This window comes from Canis lupus, chromosome 37, assembly GCF_003254725.2.
Source record: "Canis lupus dingo isolate Sandy chromosome 37, ASM325472v2, whole genome shotgun sequence".
Taxonomy (NCBI): Eukaryota; Metazoa; Chordata; class Mammalia; order Carnivora; family Canidae; genus Canis; species Canis lupus.
The window spans coordinates 20,891,331-20,908,987 of record NC_064279.1 but is presented as its reverse complement, the minus strand read 5'-3'; the positions used below and the strand labels follow the sequence as shown (position 1 = coordinate 20,908,987).

General features: G+C 35.2%; 1 protein-coding gene and 1 long non-coding RNA gene across 13 annotated transcripts in view; one reads left to right on the top strand and one right to left on the bottom strand.

The window, feature by feature from the left end:
• The window catches only part of IKZF2 (IKAROS family zinc finger 2), a 154,223-nt gene that overhangs the window by 120,793 nt on the left and 15,773 nt on the right, over positions 1 to 17,657 (top strand). For all 12 annotated transcript variants that reach the window (XM_049106502.1, XM_049106494.1, XM_049106492.1 and 9 more), the window contains one exon: positions 11,041 to 11,178. In XM_049106502.1, coding sequence (XP_048962459.1) covers positions 11,041 to 11,178 — 138 coding nt within the window. The remainder of the gene's footprint in view (positions 1 to 11,040; positions 11,179 to 17,657) is intronic.
• Positions 1 to 17,657, bottom strand: part of LOC112656308 (uncharacterized) — an 80,913-nt gene that overhangs the window by 55,325 nt on the left and 7,931 nt on the right. The window lies entirely within an intron of this gene.

The following is a 17,657-nucleotide window of genomic DNA, read 5'->3' as shown; positions in this document are numbered from 1 at the left end:
AAGAAGGAAATAATTATAAAGGCAGAGATTAATGAAAGAGAAAACAAGAAAATGATACAGAAAAGTCAATGACCTCAAAGGCTGATTTTGTGAAAAGATCAATAAAATAGATAAATCTCTAGCCAATATCAATCAGTACAAAAACACAACACTAATTTAACAACATCAGAAATGAAAATAGAATGTCATTTAAACTCCTATAGCCATTGGAAGTACAATATAGGTATGTTATGAACAAGTTTATGTCAATAAATTCAAGTGCATGAAATAAATTCCTTGAAACACAGAAATTATCTAAGGTCACACTCAAAAAGAAATACTGTGATAACCTTATATTTATCCTAGAAATTGAAATCAAAGTTAAAAACCTACCCACAAAGAAAACTCCAGATTACTTCACTTGTAAATTCTGTCAAATATTCAAGGAAGAAGTAATTTAAGAAAACATTAGGGAACAAATTCTTCCAGAGAATCAAAGGGGGAAAAAAAATGCTTCCAAACAGATTATGACTTCAGCATTACCTGATACCAAAACCAAAGGAATTGTAATACGAGAAAACTGTATAGCCATATCCCTCATGAACACAGAAACAGAAATCCTTAACAAAATTTTAGCAAACAGAATCCAGAAATAAATAGAAAAGGAAAACACATCATGACCAATGGGGGTTTATCCCAAAAATTCAAAGTTGCTTTGACATTGGAAAAAATATCAGTGTAATTCCCCATGTTAACAGACCAAAAATAAAGAAAAGAAGAAGAAAACATAATTGTCTTCATAGATGTAGAAAAAGCATTTGACATAATTCAGTATTTATTAATGATAAAAAGTTCTCAGCAATAAAAAAGAAAGAACTTTCTCAATATGGTAAAAGCCATTTTTGAAAAACTTTGAGTTAACAGTATACTGCTAATAAATGAATGAAAGTTTACCTTTTAGAGTAGGAACAGGGCAAGAATGTCCTCTCCACTTCTATTCAACATTGTACTAGAAGTCTTGTCAATTCAGCGTGGCAACAGAACGAAATAAGAGACATACAAATTTCATTGGAGTAAGTAAGGCTGGGCAGTCCAGGTGGCTCAGGCAGTTTGGCGCCGCCTTCAGACCAGGGCATGATCCTGGAGACCCAGGATCGAGTCCCATGTCAGGCTCCCTGCATGGAGCCTGCTTGTCCCTCTGCCTGTGTCTTTGCCTCTCTCAGTGTCTCTCATGAATAAATAAATAAATAAAATCTTAAAAAAAAATAAGTAAGGCTATATTTTGTTTTAGATGATATAATTACCTATATAGGAAAAGCAAGGAATTGACACCACCTCCCAAAATTAAAACTTGAGTGATTTCATTAAGATTGCAAGAAGCAACATCAGTAAAAAGAAATCAAGCATTTCTATATGCTTACAATGGACAATTGGAAACAAATTTCAAAAGCATCATCATTTATTAGAGCATCCAAAATACGTGAATTACATAGAGATAAATTTATCTAATTTTGTGCAAGAAAAAAAAAATACCATCACTGAGAGAAATTAAAGACCTAAATAAACAGCAAGATGTATTGTGACTATGGTTTAAATGATTCAATACTGTTAATAGTTAATTCTCTGGAAATTAAGACTATCAGTGTAATACAATCCCAATAAATATCCCAGCAGGCTTTTTTGTAGAAATTAACAAACTGATTATAATATTTGTTTGGAAATATGGAAGATCTAAAATAGCCAAAATAATTTTGAAAAAGCATGGGGCACCTGGGTGGTTTAGTCGGTTAAGCGTCTGACTCTTGCTTTCAGTTAGGCCATGATCTCAGGCTTGTGAGATCAAGTTCCACATCACCCTGTGGAGCCTGCTTAAGATTCTCACTCTCCCTCTGCTTGTCCTGCCCTTCTCCTTCTGTTAAAAGAAAAAAAAAAAAAGAAAGAAAGAAAGAAAAGAAAAGGAAAAACAAAGATATATGACTTACACTACCTGATTTGAAGACTAACTGTATTAATAGTATCTATTCTTTTAGTTTTTGGCTAAACTAAAAGAGAGATCAATGGAATAGAGCAGAGAATCCAAAAATATACTCAAAACACATGATCAGGGCAGCCCATGGCTCCGCGGTTTAGTGCCGCCTTCAGCCCAGGGTCTGATCCTGGAGACCCAGGATCGAGTTCCATGTCAGGCTCCCTGAATGGAGCCTGCTTCTCCCTCTGCCCGTGTCTCTGCCTCTCTCTCTCTCTCTCTCTCTCTCTCTCTCACCCTCTCTCTTTGTGTCTCTTATGAATAAATAAATAATCTTTAAAAAAAATACATGATCAATTGATTTTCAAAAGGTACTAAGATAATTTATGGAGGAAAGATAGTATTTTCTATAAATAGAACTAGAACAATTGGATATCCATATTCTAAAAAGGAATGGCTATTACTCAGCCATTAGAAACGACAAATACCCACCATTTGCTTCGATGTGGATGGAACTGGAGGGTATTATGCTGAGTGAGATAAGTCAACCGGAAAAGGACAAAAATTATATGGTCTCATTCATTTGGGGAATATAAAAAATAGTGAAAGGGAATAAAGGGGAAAGGAGAAAAAAATAAGTGGGAAATATCAGAAAGGGAGACAGAACATGAAAGACTCCTAACTCTGGGAAACGAACTAGGGGTGGTGGAAGGGGAGGTGGGCGGGGGGTGGGGGTGACTAGGTGGCGGGCACTGAGGTGGGCACTTAACGGGATGAGCACTGGGTGTTATTCTGTATGTTGACAAATTGAACACCAATAAAAAAATTTTTTTTTAAATAAATAAAATTAGAAGCTTTGAAAAAAAAAAAAAGAATGGTATAGGCTTTACCTTGCATATATACAAAAAGTAAGTTGAAATGAGTAATAGACCTAAGTGTAAGATTTAAAATACAATTACTAGAATAAAACAAAAGAGAAAATTATTGCAATATCTAGTTAGTCAAAGATCTTTTAGATTAAAAAAATAGCATAGAAGAAAATATTGAAATTGTACTTCATCAGAATTAAAAAACTTTTCATAAGAAACTCAAATAAAAAAGCAAGCCACATATCAGAGAAAATATTTGCAAAACATTATCTGATAAAAATCTTGTATCCAGAATATGTAAAGAACTCTTGCAACTTGATAATAAAATCACAGAGAACACAATAAAAAAATAGGCAAAAAGAGTTGAACAGATACTTCAAATAAAATTTGAAGAGTAAGTGGCAAACCAAAAAAAAAAAAACAACAACACATACATGGCAAGGAAACACACGAAAACAATAGTCTCACGAGACAATAGAAAAAACACAAATTAAGAGCACCATGAAATATCAGTATCACTACTTAATACTAGGGTGGGTAAAATGAAAGACTAGACAACATTGTGTTGGCATGCATGTGGGGTTGTTAGAACTAGTATGTTGCTAGTGGAAATGCAAAGTGATACAGCCATTTTGGAAAAACAGTTAAATGATTTCTTATAAAGTTAATCAGATACTTAACCATATGACCCAGCAATCCCACTTCTAGACATTTAACCAGGAGAAATGAAAATTTTTATCTGCACAAAGACTTGCCTGTGTCTGTAGAAGCTTCATAAATAATAGTCATAATAATAGCCAAAAACTAGAAACAACCCTAAAACTAGTGACTAGATTAACTGTGGTACATTCATACAATGAAGTACTGCTCAGCAATAAGAAGTAATAAACTACCAATACATGTAACAACACAACTGAATCTCCAAATCATCATGCTGAATGAAAGAAGCCAGACGCAAAAAAGACTGCATGATTCGGTTTATGTGGAATCCTAAGAAAAAGGCAAAACAGTAGTGACAGATCAGGGGTTGCAAAGGGATTTAGTGCAGAGGAGCAAGATGAAATTTTTAGGGTGATAGACATGTTCTGTATTTAAATATGGCCATGGTTACACAGCCGTATATACTTTTAAACTCCTTGAATTGTATACTTAAAGTGGGTGGATTTTATTTTATGTAAGTAATACCTCAATAAAGCTGAGTTTTAAAAATAAAAATCTACATACATTATAAGTCAGAATTTAGGAGTAACAAATATTTGTGAGGAAATAGTAGCTTAAAAGAGCCAGCGTAAAACTGTTAGCATGTGATTGAGTCCTGCTTTATCAAGTCAGGAAAGTGGTAACTCAGAATACAATGGTTTTCTCTCCACCTCTCTGTCTTTTCTCCAAGACTTCTCAAAGTTATAGCTGGGGGGAGGGGGTGATTTAATGACTTTTAGCTGCTGACAGCATATTCCTTTTGGCACATTGTGATGCTGTGGAAATTGGGAAAGATAGATTCCCACAGTCAATGCCCTGGCAAAACACTTACTTTTTATTAGTGGATATGATTAATTTCCTTGCTTTTTTTTCTAACGTAAAATAGCATCATAGAGCGTTCTAAAAAGCAGCACAATTTGCACTTTGAGAAAAATGGGTCAGTATAACTATTTCTCCTTGAATTTTAGAATTCAGACACAGGTCAGTTTGAAGGAGAATTGATGCAAAGTTTGCTATAACTGTATCACTGTCCTCAAAATATGTAATCAACATACAGGAGTGAACTTCCATGTTTCTATATTTCGTTTTTTGTGTTCCTACCAGTAATAAAAAATGATGCTTCTTGCAAGGGTGTTTTAGATCATAATCTGGAAATTTCATATAGAGCAAAGTTAATTTCAACTCCTTTGATAATACAATTAAGATCAATATAGTAAGGTTAAGAAAAATATTCCTCACTTTAAAAGAAATTTCAATTCAATTCCAGATTTAGAGAACATGATGATTTATGATTTTCTATAGAACCACTGTTTCCAACTTCAGTATGTAAGCAACTACTTGGAAAGTTTGTTAAACATGCAGACCTCGAGTAACACTCCTAAAAATTCTAGGTCCAGCATGGTACCCAAGAATCTCTACTTTTAACAAACATGGCAGGGAATTCTGACATAGGTAGGCTGCAGTTCACATTTTGAGATCCACTGGAAATAGGTAAGCTGCAGTGTTTTTAAATAAGTAGGGAATTTTATGTTAGAATAGTTAAATAACAATAGAAAAGAGGAGATATGCAGTTTTACTTTCCACAAATTCCCTGTCTTACTAATGTGTGATTACTTTTTTTGGTGGCTAAGTTTTCCTAATATATTATGCCCTTTTTCTATTAAAATGGAGAGTTATGATACATCCTTACAGAACAATACCATACCAACAAAAGTGATTGCATATTGCTATTTAAACATGATGAAATTAAACACTACATCTGTCTCTACTCCTTCTTAAAACTCCACTAAAATCACAGTAGACATTTATAGAGGTTTATGATCATAAGATCAAAGTCAATGGGAAAGGATAGAATAGCAGCCAAGAGGAAGATGGAAAGCAGATAGAGGGAGGGGTGGTAACAGACAGTAAGACAAGAATGAAATCTTTAGTGATTATAGAAGGGAATAAGGGATGAGTAGCACGCTAATGGCACCAGAGAATCCTGAGAAGTAGAAGAAACAGGACTGTTGAAGTCAGGGATGGAGCTTTGCACTAAATGTAAAGGTATTTCAAAATCTGCACACAAAATTATTAGACCACAGAGCTACTCTCATTAGACTGTAGCTACACTACAGCCAGCCCAACTAATCCTCCCCTTCCCCCTTAGAGGAAAATAAATGTTTATTCCTTGGAGAAATTGAATTGGAAACATTCAGGCTTAGAGACTCCAGGGAAAGGAAAAGATGGGGGGAAACAAAGGATTTCAAGCAAGGAGATTATGTAAAAGACCACAATCGAACATTTAGATTTGTGGCCCCATTCCTTTCCTTCTAGAATACAGATATCCAGCTTATATCACCCTTGGGCTTGGAAATTGGAGGCATCTTCTCTAAGGAAATTGAAAGAGAAGACATGGGGGTCTAACAATAAAGAGACCACTCTGCAAGTTCACAAACCTCCCCTATGTTTCCTGAATTCCAGTTAGCTTTTTAGTGCCTCACTGTTCAATATGAATGAACAATAGATATTCAAGCACATTTAAGAAACTCCTCTAATACAGAGAATAGTACAGAAAGAAAAAAGCTCAGAGAAAAGAGACAATATAAACAGGGAAGAGAATTTTAAAAGATAAAAGGCTCAGAGAGGTAAGTTTTGTGTCCAAGAAAAAAACAGAAAAATTATACTTTTTTAAAAAGAAGAAAACAGGAAAGAGCTCTTAGAAATTAAAATGCATGATAACCAGAAAACATTTAGCAGAAATACTCAAAGAAAAAGATTAATTTTTTAAAGTCAAAAGTATAAAAAGGTAGTCAATGTGAGGGGAAAAAGATGAGAAATTTAAAGGACCACTCCAGAAGTTCTAACATCAAACTAATAGAAATTCCAAAAAGAGAACAGAGAACTAGATTATGATTAGATGAGTGTGTGTATTTGTGTGTGTGTGTGTGTGTGTGTGTAGACTGTATTTCAGAAGAAACAGTGTATAAAGTGACAATTTTATAACAAAATGTGTCTTTGCATGTACAGAAAAAATACAAGAGGATAAAAATGTTAAAGACAGTTATCTCTAAACTGTGTAATTATGAATAATTTTTGGTGAATTTTCATATTTTGTATTGCTTTGAAAACTGGAAATTTAGTGAAATTGAAGGAAAAGTGGTGAGAAAAATATTTTAAAAGTTAGGAAATGAGATTATTAATGAAACCCAACCTATTCTTTCTGTGAACAAATTACCATACTAAACTTGTTGCAGGTTATAAAAATACACAAGACATTGCTCCAGTTTCTTAAGAAGGTCACAGTCTAACATGGGAGATCAAAACGAATGTATAAATAGCCATAAATACAAGATAGAATGTTATGTTTTCTAGGTGTGGAGCCAATACAGTCATGATTCTTTAATGGGAAAGATCACTTTTAGAAGGTTATTTGGGAATGGAAAGATGACTAGGATTTCAAGAAGCCCACATTGTTTAAAGCCATTCAAGAAAGAACTGAGACTCAAGTGTAAAAGTTGAAGGTGATTTTAGCCAGATCCTGGGATAGAAGATGGATGTAGACTTTGGGACCAGTTAGGAAAGGGTACTGAATGCCAGGTAAAGGGATTTGGACTTTGTTCGATAGAAATGAAGAGTCAGTAAAGGTTTTTAAGGAGGGAACCAAATAATTACACAAGAGAACACCTAATTTGAAGTATCTTATGCTAGCCCAGGCTAGTAATAATGAAGAACTGAACTTGCATATTGGTTGTGGGATTGAGAAGGAAGGATAAACTTAGAAACACTGAAGGAATATATAGAATTTAGCAACTTTTTGGATGTGGGAAAAGAGATAGGGAGGCAACAAAAAGGACTGCCTTGTTGTGAGTCTGCATTATTAAAATAGTGGTAACAGTAGCACAAAAGAACAGTCAGAATAAAGACGTAGCTTTTTGGAGAAGAGAATTTTGAATATGCTGAATTTTAGATTTCAGAGGAATATGCATGAGGCACTCCTCAAAAAGGCATTTGAAAGTATGAGTGTGAAGTGCAATCACTCAGCAAATACGTATGGAGTATCTCCTGTGTTTAATAACCACCAAAGCACAATCAGTTCAAAATTGAGTAAAACATGACCTCTGTTCTTGGGACAAAGCTCATTTTTTGGGAACTGGGCAGATGAATAGATATCATATGAATAATTACAATGAAATTATCGTAAGTAATGCATCAACATAGTATGGACAGAGTACTGTGAGAAAACAGGGAAAAGCTCCATCTTTGGGTTCACCAAGATCAGTCTAACAGATTTAAATGACTAGTAGCAGCTTACAAACATGGGAAACTATTTCAGGCATGATTTGGACATTTCACAGAAATGAGGGCTTAATCTAGAGGAAATAAGAGGGAGACTATTATAGTGAGAACAAAATCAGAAGTTACGTATCTATTTGCCAGGTAGGAAGAGGTTGAGAAGCCAGTGAAGGGCAACACAGAATCTGATCCCAGAGGCTAAAGCAAGACAATCAAGACACATAAAAGTTTGAAAGTGGCCATGAAATTAGGGCGCTTTAGAGCCAAATGTCCACTGGATTTACTGATTCAGAGGCTACTGATGACTTTATAAAAATGTCTCAGTAATATTAGAATGAAGGTGTTTCAGATGGTAAGAATGCAATAATATTTATAAAAATAGATACAAAATAATGGTATATATATTAACTCATGGATTATAAATATTACACAAATAATCACATGTAGGGAGTAAATGTAAACAATATTTTTGCGAACTCGATTTTTAAGAAATATCAAACAACTGACAGGAAGTGGTCTTGTGGGGCTAGTAGAACCATTGGATCTGGCAAGGATGTTGCTGATGTTTGAAAATAATTTTCAAAAGAGTAGTAAGGGAATGATCTAGACTTTGAAGGAGTTGAGTACATGAAAACAAATGTAAGGATGACAGCAGTTCCTGGAAATCCTGAAACACTGCCTCTCCTCCACCCTACCCCCCACTATCTGATTCACTTACTTTTCCTTCAGTTATTAGAGGAAGTGTTCCTACCTCAAGGAGACCTTCCTGTCCAACCTTCTCAAACTAAATTAGGTTCCCCGTGTTATGCTAACAGACCATTCTTTTGCTGTATAGGATCTACCATAATTTGTAATATATTGCTTACGTATTTGTTAAATATCCATCTTCCTCACCAGACTGTCAGTTGCATGAGGATAGAACCATGAGAATGTGTTCTCCACTTTACATTCCAGCCTCATCACAGTGTTGTTGGTACCTCATAGGCTGTAGGTACCTCGTAGGCTTTTAACAAATATGTATTGGATGAGAGAGGCAGAAGGGTAAAGTGGAGCATTCCCAAAGTCCGTGCCTTGGAGATAACACAGTTCCACGATATCAAAGTCCATCATATGTTGCCTACTATGTGGATTGCTGTAGTGGAACACAGATCAAGATTTGGAAAAAATTGAGGTTATACTTCTAGAACAATTTGCTCAAATTGGGATGAAGAGGAAAAAGTGATATTTTAAAACAGATGTCAAAATGGGAGAAGCTAAAGTAATAAAGCTTTAGGAACGACAGACTTTAAAAATGAGGCTAGTAAAAAAAAAAGTTTTGAAAACAGTAAAAAGTATACAGTCTTTTCTTCCTTGGTGGGTGAGTTAGAAGTTTATTGATGGCTGTGTGCCAGGGGGGTGTGGAAGAGAACTGTTTAAATGAACTTCAGAAGGTATCAGGTTTATATAAATAAGGGGAAGAAAGCATAGGATGATACGTTTGTAGTAAAACAGGTATCCAAGACACAGCGCAACAGGACTGATAAAAAGGAAGACAGAGAGGAAGAAACAAGTTTTAAAGTGGGCTACAGACCACAGTTTATGTGCTTGTTAGTAAGTAGACCTGTTTAGTGCAAATTCACTTACTTCTAGAGAAGTAGCGCTAAAAACCTCACATTAAGTAACAGTGATGGCAAACAAAAGCTTTTTGTGATATGTAATGCCATATCTTAAAATGGAATTACGTGTAAATATATTTACACTATTTACGTGAAATGTTTTTGACTAAAAGTATTTTCGTGTAATTTTTAATGTTCTCACATAGCAATAAAGATTCTTCACAATAGACAGAGATTCCTTCGTTCAATATATAGAAATTCTTGGTTCTGAAAAAAAATAGAACTTTGCCTATTTTTAGAAATGACTAATCCTGCCTTAGCTTTTATTTAAGGCTGTTTACAAAAATCATGATCATGAAATAACTGGGCTTATGTATACGTCAAATACAATTTAAAGGTTTGGTGGGGTTTTTGTTGTTTTTAATCAGTATAGCAAAATTTCTATGCAGCTCTGAATACCTTACCTTGTTACAGTATTTCAATTCCACCTGCAACCAGTGTCATAGCTTGGAGTTTGTAAGGTGACTAGTTAGGGATACGATCTTTGACTATGAAAAAGAGTGGTCTGTTTGTCCTCTGAGCAAAACAAAGTGATTCCTATGTCAGATGAGGGCCACTGACCTGATTCACACTGTGCTTTGCTACTGAGAGCTTCGGCAAGGACCAGCTGGGGTCTTGTGTTTTTTCTGTATTCATTCAAAACTAAGAATCAGAGTGCCCTGTGATATCCTTGTGAATTGTCATACAGTAAAACATGTCTCTTTCCATACGTGGGTTTTTCTTCAATCATTTTTTAAAGTTTTATTTAATGTGAGCATTGAAGTATTTTACCAGGTATACTGAGATAGGGCTCTCTGGCTACTAGGAAATAATTCATTTCCTGGATGTGAAAGACATTAGAAAAAAAAAAAAGAAAATGTTACTATCATTATATAACTACATATGTTAGGATTTCAGTGGTTATTGTTAATAATCCTGACTCAAAGCACCTAGTAGGTTAATTCTTGGTAACACAAGAACAGTGCTGATGTTGGAGAACACAGTTATCGGCTGCAAAGTTTTGCATGTGTGAATAATTATTACCAAGGTGGAAAGAAAAGAGAAACTCCGCTTTTATCAGTACTTTTTCTCATCACTTGAATTCTTTTTAGTGGCCTTGGTACCGTGCCATGAATAATCTTTTCATTAAACAATGACATTCCATTTGTTGCATTTCAGTTTTCTTCAGTTAAAAATTCTCTGTCCTTATCAACCCCCCAAAAACACATTAAAAACAATTCTCACCATGTATCTAGGACACTCCTGATTTGTCTTTTGAGTCAAAGCTGAGAGAATTGTGTAAGAGCAAATGTTAGTGTTAGAAGTCAGATAATTTGGAGACTGATCATCAGCCCCTCAAGATCGAGGATACAGTCAGAGCATGAATTTGATTCAGTGTTTCCTCTGTCACCAAAGGTACGACCTGCCTTATCTCCTTGCTGTCTTTTTAGTCTTTGGTAGAAATTTATTAGCTTTTCTCGCCTAAATCAGAGTGTGGAGGAGGAAGAGATTTGAGTCTGAAAAGCATATAAATGCTTCCTCCACACTACCAAAAGTCAGATGTTAAATTTGCTCTGGATGAGACTGACGGCACACTAACCTGGAGCTCTCTTTGCAGTGGGTAAACCTCACAAGTGCAACTACTGTGGACGAAGCTACAAGCAGCGCAGTTCACTGGAGGAGCACAAGGAACGCTGCCACAACTATCTCCAGAATGTCAGCATGGAGGCTGCTGGGCAGGTCATGAGTCACCATGGTGGGTAAAAGTGCCGTTCACCATTTTCATTCCCCCTCACTGCTTTTGTCGTTCTCTATGGGTTAAACAGTTCTTTCTACCCTTAAACATGAAGATAAAATCTTACTCTTTTTAAAAACAATTTCAGATTACGTTAACTTTGCATGGGATTATCTTCTTCAGCACTTGAAGTGAGTTGAGCTTTGCGACCCTTGGCAAACAAGCTGTACTGGGTTTTTGTGAAATTCCAAATTATTTCTGATAACATGTCTTTGAATTAACACGATAATGACAGCCAACCTTGAATACAGCAAAGGAAGATAGTATTTATTCTTCTCTTTCATTGGCTGCACCAAATAGAAATGGTTGTAGGAATGTCTATAGAGTTCCTAAAAGAGCTGGTTGTGTATTTTCATTTCTCTTAGGTAAATGATCAGTGATATAATTGATATAATTAGAAATTTCCCTAATCTGTTCTGTGATTTATCTTGGAAATTACTCATTTTGCTTTCTACGAGTATAGGGAAGAGCCTAGACTAAAATTAGGCACCACTTCCCTCCACAAAAATCAAAACCCAAGCAAAACATCCTCTTCTCCGCAATATACAATATCAGATAGGGAAGTAGTTTCTAAGATTTAGCAATTAACAACTCTATATTACTAAAAAAATTAATGTCGGTAAATCAGCTTTAAAACGGAAAGTTATGATTTTTGACTTCTTTACATTTGGAGCATCTGTCTTGTCCTACTAATTATATTTTTACACTGATTAATTTTACCATTCATATAAGTATATACAAAAATCTTAACTTACTGTTGCATTTATATCTTTTATTTTAAAAAGACTTAGCCAATATCTAATAGTATAATTGGAGAATGCTGTAGTCATTTTCAAAATATAAATATCTATTTAACAACTTATAGACAACTCAAGAATTACTTGTGGGTTTTGTTTTATGTACTACATCCTGTGGAACTGTGTTTCTCGGACAGCAAGTGATTATTTGTTGCTGAATTGGGGATTTAATTTAAATTTACTTATTTTGTTACCCTGAATAATTGAAGCTTTTTTCCTTGGGGATAGTTTATATAATCTAAAGAATTTTTTAATTCGATTTGTTGTTGTGAATGAGTCCATATATTATTATATTATTATTAACTAATGTTTTTAAAAACTGTCTCTGTTTTATGTCTTAGTAAATTTGATATTGCAAGCTTGCATTACCTGGGCCTCTGAGGGTAGCATAGGAGCCCAGAGCAGGGAATTTAAAATGATGGGTCTAGGAGTCCAGCAAACCTGGCTTGGCCAAGTGGTGTCTGTGTCACAGACTTAGTGTGAGAATTAAATATGATTGGATGTGCAATAAATACCCAATATTACATTTCAGGGCATTAAATACTAAGATGTTAAATGTCCTATGCCCTATAAGGTTATATTACCAGCATTAACTTAGATATTTGAGGTTTCATTTGCCTACCATTTCTGTTTAAATTGTTGTTTTTCGAGGTGGCTTGAGGCAGGGTGTAACTGAGGGAGGCTCGAGGGCATGCCAAAATGTTAAAGACACCTTGTGGTACTACTATTAGTTTTTCTATATAATGTTCTCTCCTTACAGTTTTGACATTTGATTGGATTATTAATTTTATTAATTCCTTTAACATTGAGTCTTTTATGGGACTCTGTTGCACACACATCTGAATAAGAAATAGAGTCTCTCCTAAAAGACTTCATGTTGTTAGCATTTAACTATATGTTGGCAAATTAACCAGTTATAGAATAAGTGCTGACAAAAAATTAAGCAGGTTTATTTTGGGGGAAAATACTTCTAGACAACCATAACGTCGACCCTCATTTCCCAGATTGCCTGCCCTTAATAATCAAAAGCCCTTTTTACAAGTTGCTCTGAAACTGGAACAGAATGGAGAAAGTGCATAAGACACTCAGGTACTGGATAGAGCAGGGTGCAATGTCAAAGACAGGTGTATGGGGAGGGTGGGAGGAGGAGATAGGTTCTAATATCATTTGTAGACCCAAATAATTGTTCTTCAATATTGGATATAGTTTTAAACCACATAGGCTTATATTTATTACATTTCATGCTTTAATTCTTCTAGGCATGTTATAATAATAATGTGAGATTATCCTTTATCTCCTTTTCCTTCCATTAACATTCTTAATGCAGAATTGAATGTATGAAACAGGAATTGATAAATGCCCTAAGAGGGGAAAAACTGGGCAAAATGCTCCTAGAGTTTATCATTAACCTTTTCTCACATACATACCTTGGCATGTGTCTCCTTTTAAAGACAGCCATAGTGAAATTCATATTTATTTCCTTTCCTCTCTTACTATCCTACTCTATCTTGCCTATTTTTCTTAGCTTTATTTTAGTGGTAGAGGGTAGGGGTTGCCATCATTGTGGTCACCATTAGCTCTTTGCAATTGTTATTCCTTTTTTGTTCATATCTGACATAGTTATGTCTCCTAGCCTCTCTTTCCTAAAGCATGTTCTTCCCCATGTGGCTCTTCTAGAGAAGGGAATGTCTGAAGTCAAAGAGGTATTCTTTTGCTTCATTCAGAGAACAGGTATGGAGGGTTTGCTATGTGCCAATTTCTACAAAATATTCTGGGCATATAAAGATAAATGGACACAATTTCTTTCTTACATTTATGGTCTAGTAAGGAATGTGTACTTTAAAGATGAATAAAATGAAGCAAATGCTCTAATAAAGACATATACACACTTCTCCAGGAGCACAAATGCAGAGCTGACCTAACTCTGTCTAGAAAAATCAAGGAAAGCTTTTTACACATGAAGTGTTTGATTCGTACATGGAGTTGAGGAAAATTGCACAAATTAGATTCACAGAAAATGTATGTTCCAGGCAGAGCAATTGCCACAGGCTAACACTTGGAGGTATAAAAGAACATTAGCAGTTCCTGTACATTGAACATACTTGGAGTTAAAGAAATGGTAGGAAATGAGACTGACATAATTGGTTGTAATGCAAAAATGGAGCCTTTTATGCCAATCCAATGTTTGAATTCCATTGGGGTAATCCAATTTGTGTCTTATAAAGAAAAATGTCACCAGTGTACAATATAGGAGAGATGCCTGACCGAGGTGTGAGGAGAGACTGGAAGTGAGAATGCCAAGAAAAAGATGAGAAGGCAGTAGCAGAAGAAGAGAACAGAATGAAACAATTAAGACATATTTAAGAGGTAGAATAAAAAATTTTTGAGTTTGAGGGAAAAAGAAAATGCATGACTTGTAGTTTGGGAAATAAAGATAATAATAATGAATTTTATGGCAAATGATCTTATTTGAAGATATACTCCTTTTTCAAGTTTGTTTAGCTGGAAGAAAAAAGTTTAAACACCAAAGTATGTAATTAGCTTTTTCCCCCTTGCCGGAAGACAAAAATGAAAGCATGAACCAAAAGATAGCAGCTTTAAAACAAGAATATATAGTCTTAAGTTTGTGCTTTGAATTATTTGAGAAAGGGAAGTTCTTTATTGCAAGATTGGGGACACAATTGAAAACCTATAAACTCTAGTAAACTTTCTCAACTTGTTTCCATTGGGTAACATTATTTCCTTCATGAAGTCATTCAGTAAAAATACATTAAATATTATATTTGTCTCACATCACAAAAGGTACTAGAGACAAAAATAAAATGATGTTGGTAAGGTTGCTTACCACCTCCTGGAAGAAATAGACCAGTAAACCAACAGAACACTGTCGGACAAGCTTTATAGGGGCATTTGGGATAGATGTGCGAATCAGACTCTAGGGATCCAACAGGAATTTCTGGGGAAAATTATGTGAGTGGAGTTTTGAAAGGCAAGACAGCCAGCTAAATAAATGGAAGTGTCTTTTATGCAGAGAGAATAGCACTTGTGAAGAAACAGAAGCCTAAAGAGCATGGTGACCTAAGGACCTACAAGTAAATGTGTATAATTAGAGCACAGTTTGTAAGGGCAAAGGAAATTGGAAGGTAATAAGTCAGAGAATAGTCTGTGAACAGAATATCAAGGGCCATTTGTGCTAAGCAAAGAATTTTGTACTTTATCCTAAAAAATAATTGTGGATTAACATTTAATTGCTAGAGATATAGGACATCAATCAGAAGAGTAAGCCAGAGGCAAGTAGACCATTGCAACAACCTCCTGGTTGGTCAAGTTGGGCTTAGTAACCTGGAATATACAGTTAAAAATTGAGGGCAACTGCACATGTAGAGCCTAAACTACATAGTACCTCCATGTGTGTATATGAGGAGGAGGCAGTAGAGAGAAGGGAAAGGAGACTGGGTGAAAGGAAGAAACCTAGCATTTGTCACAGGTATTTAGCATGGATGACCATGCAGATAGTGGTGCCATTCATGAAGATGGTAATTAGGAAAACAGGAGAAAGTTTGAGGTGGGAAATGGAGATCTCAAGTTTTTTAAGGTTTTTAAAGTTATTTATGAGAGACACACAGAGAGAGGCAGAGACATAGGCAAATGGCTCAGCAGGCTCCTCAATGTGGGACTTGATCCCATGACCCCAGGATCACAACCTCAGCCAAAGGCAGACGCTCAACTACTGAGCCACCCAGAGTTCCCAAGATTTCAGTTTTTGAACACATTATCTTTTAGGCACTTGTGAGAGACTGAACTGCCAAGTGAAACTGTCTGAGAGGAAGTTGAATATATAAATCTCAAGTTTTCAAGAGTTGTCTGGTAGGAAATATATATTTGGGAGCCATCATTATATAGGTAGAAGCCTGAAATTTTCTAAAGTTATATGGCTAACTATAGAGTGAGACATCTAGAAGGCAAGAAGATACCAGGAAGAAAAAAAGGGAAAAAAAAAGACCTATGAAGATGAGTACAAGCAGGGAATGGGAAGAGTGATCTCACAGAAGACAAAGCAAGCAAGTATTGGTACCATCAGATGTTGTCAAGAAAATAAGAGAACTGATTTTTGTTCTTATATTTGGCGACATGGAGAGAATTTATGACAATGTAGAAGACATCCATTATTTTTGCCTGCCTTATATATACCTTCTTTTGATAACAAAATTTCTGTTTTACTTTAAATAACTCTCCCATTGTATGAAGCCATGTCAGGACTGTCAGGTTAGGTTCCCAGCCCTCTCCTGGCCAGGGGGTAGACGTATGACCTAATCTAGGTCCTTCAGACCCTTATATTCTTAGATTTTGATTTCTGAGTGAACGACTTGGTAAAAATATCTGTTGGGAACACTCTTAGATGCTTCTGTCTTTAAAAGATTTATCAATGTGATGAGATAATAGAATGGGTATAAATTATTTTTATCTTGGTTATAATTTCAAAAATATGGTCAAGGAAGGTATTTGATGATGAAGTTTGCTTTAACAAGTAAAATTAGTTTATATTTTCTTAGCCTAGATAAATCTCTATATGACTGAGGTGTTATTAACTTAAAAACTTGTTTTAAGCCCAAACAAAGAAAAAAAAATTCAAATTAGTTATGTAATTGAGAAAATATATCAGATCTCTTTCCAATGGTAGACCTTAAAAATATGTCAAACTTGTTTATGAAAACTCAACACTCAAATCATGTCCCCAAAAGAATAGTGTAGCATAAAGACTAAGGGCAAAGGCTCTAGAGCCAGACCACCTAGGTTCAACTCCTATTATTCCCTACTAACTAGATATAAACCCCAAGGAATCTCTGGGGTTTTGTTGCCCTATCAGTAAAATGGAGATGGTACTTATCTCAAGGGGGGTTATTGAAAAGATTAAATGAATTATCAAACCGTGTCTTAAAACAGTACTTAGCACATGGTGTGTATCAGTTATTATTGCTGATACAGTAGAAACAGGATTAATATTTGATATGTGAAGGGCTGATATAAAATAGAAATAAGACCAAAGCTCTGACAAAGTCATTGTTTTCAGTTCACATGAGCTTCATTGAACTTGGGACAAACCATCTGAATTGAGGTGGATGTGGTGTGGGACAGTTCGCACACCCAGGTTTCGTTTTGAGTGTCAAATGTGTGCAAATATGAAAATTCAAGGTTAGACTTAGAGCAAAACTGCCAAGTTTTAGACTACTCATTTCAAAACTAATTAATATATTCAATTTGGGGGCAAACCCCGTTAACCAGTTTAGCTGTTTTTTAGCAAAATTTACAACAACAAACCTTTTTTTCTTTCCTTCTTTCATTTTAGATCCTGGTTTGTGACATATTTTCATCTCCGGTCCATATATGACCTGTTTTTTAGCTTTTAGTTAGGTTTAATAATGTAGTAAGTGCCTATAAATCCACCACCCAAAACAAAAGTTAAGATTTTGACAATAATCTAATTAATGGTTCCCAACCACATCCACTCTCCACTGGCATTCTGTCCTCCTGGCCACCCTTGTTTGAATTTTTCGTTTGGGCAGCCTTTCTTTGCTTTTCAAGTACTTGTTTTTATTTTAGTTGTTGCTGAAAGAGGACATAATGTTTTATATAATACATACA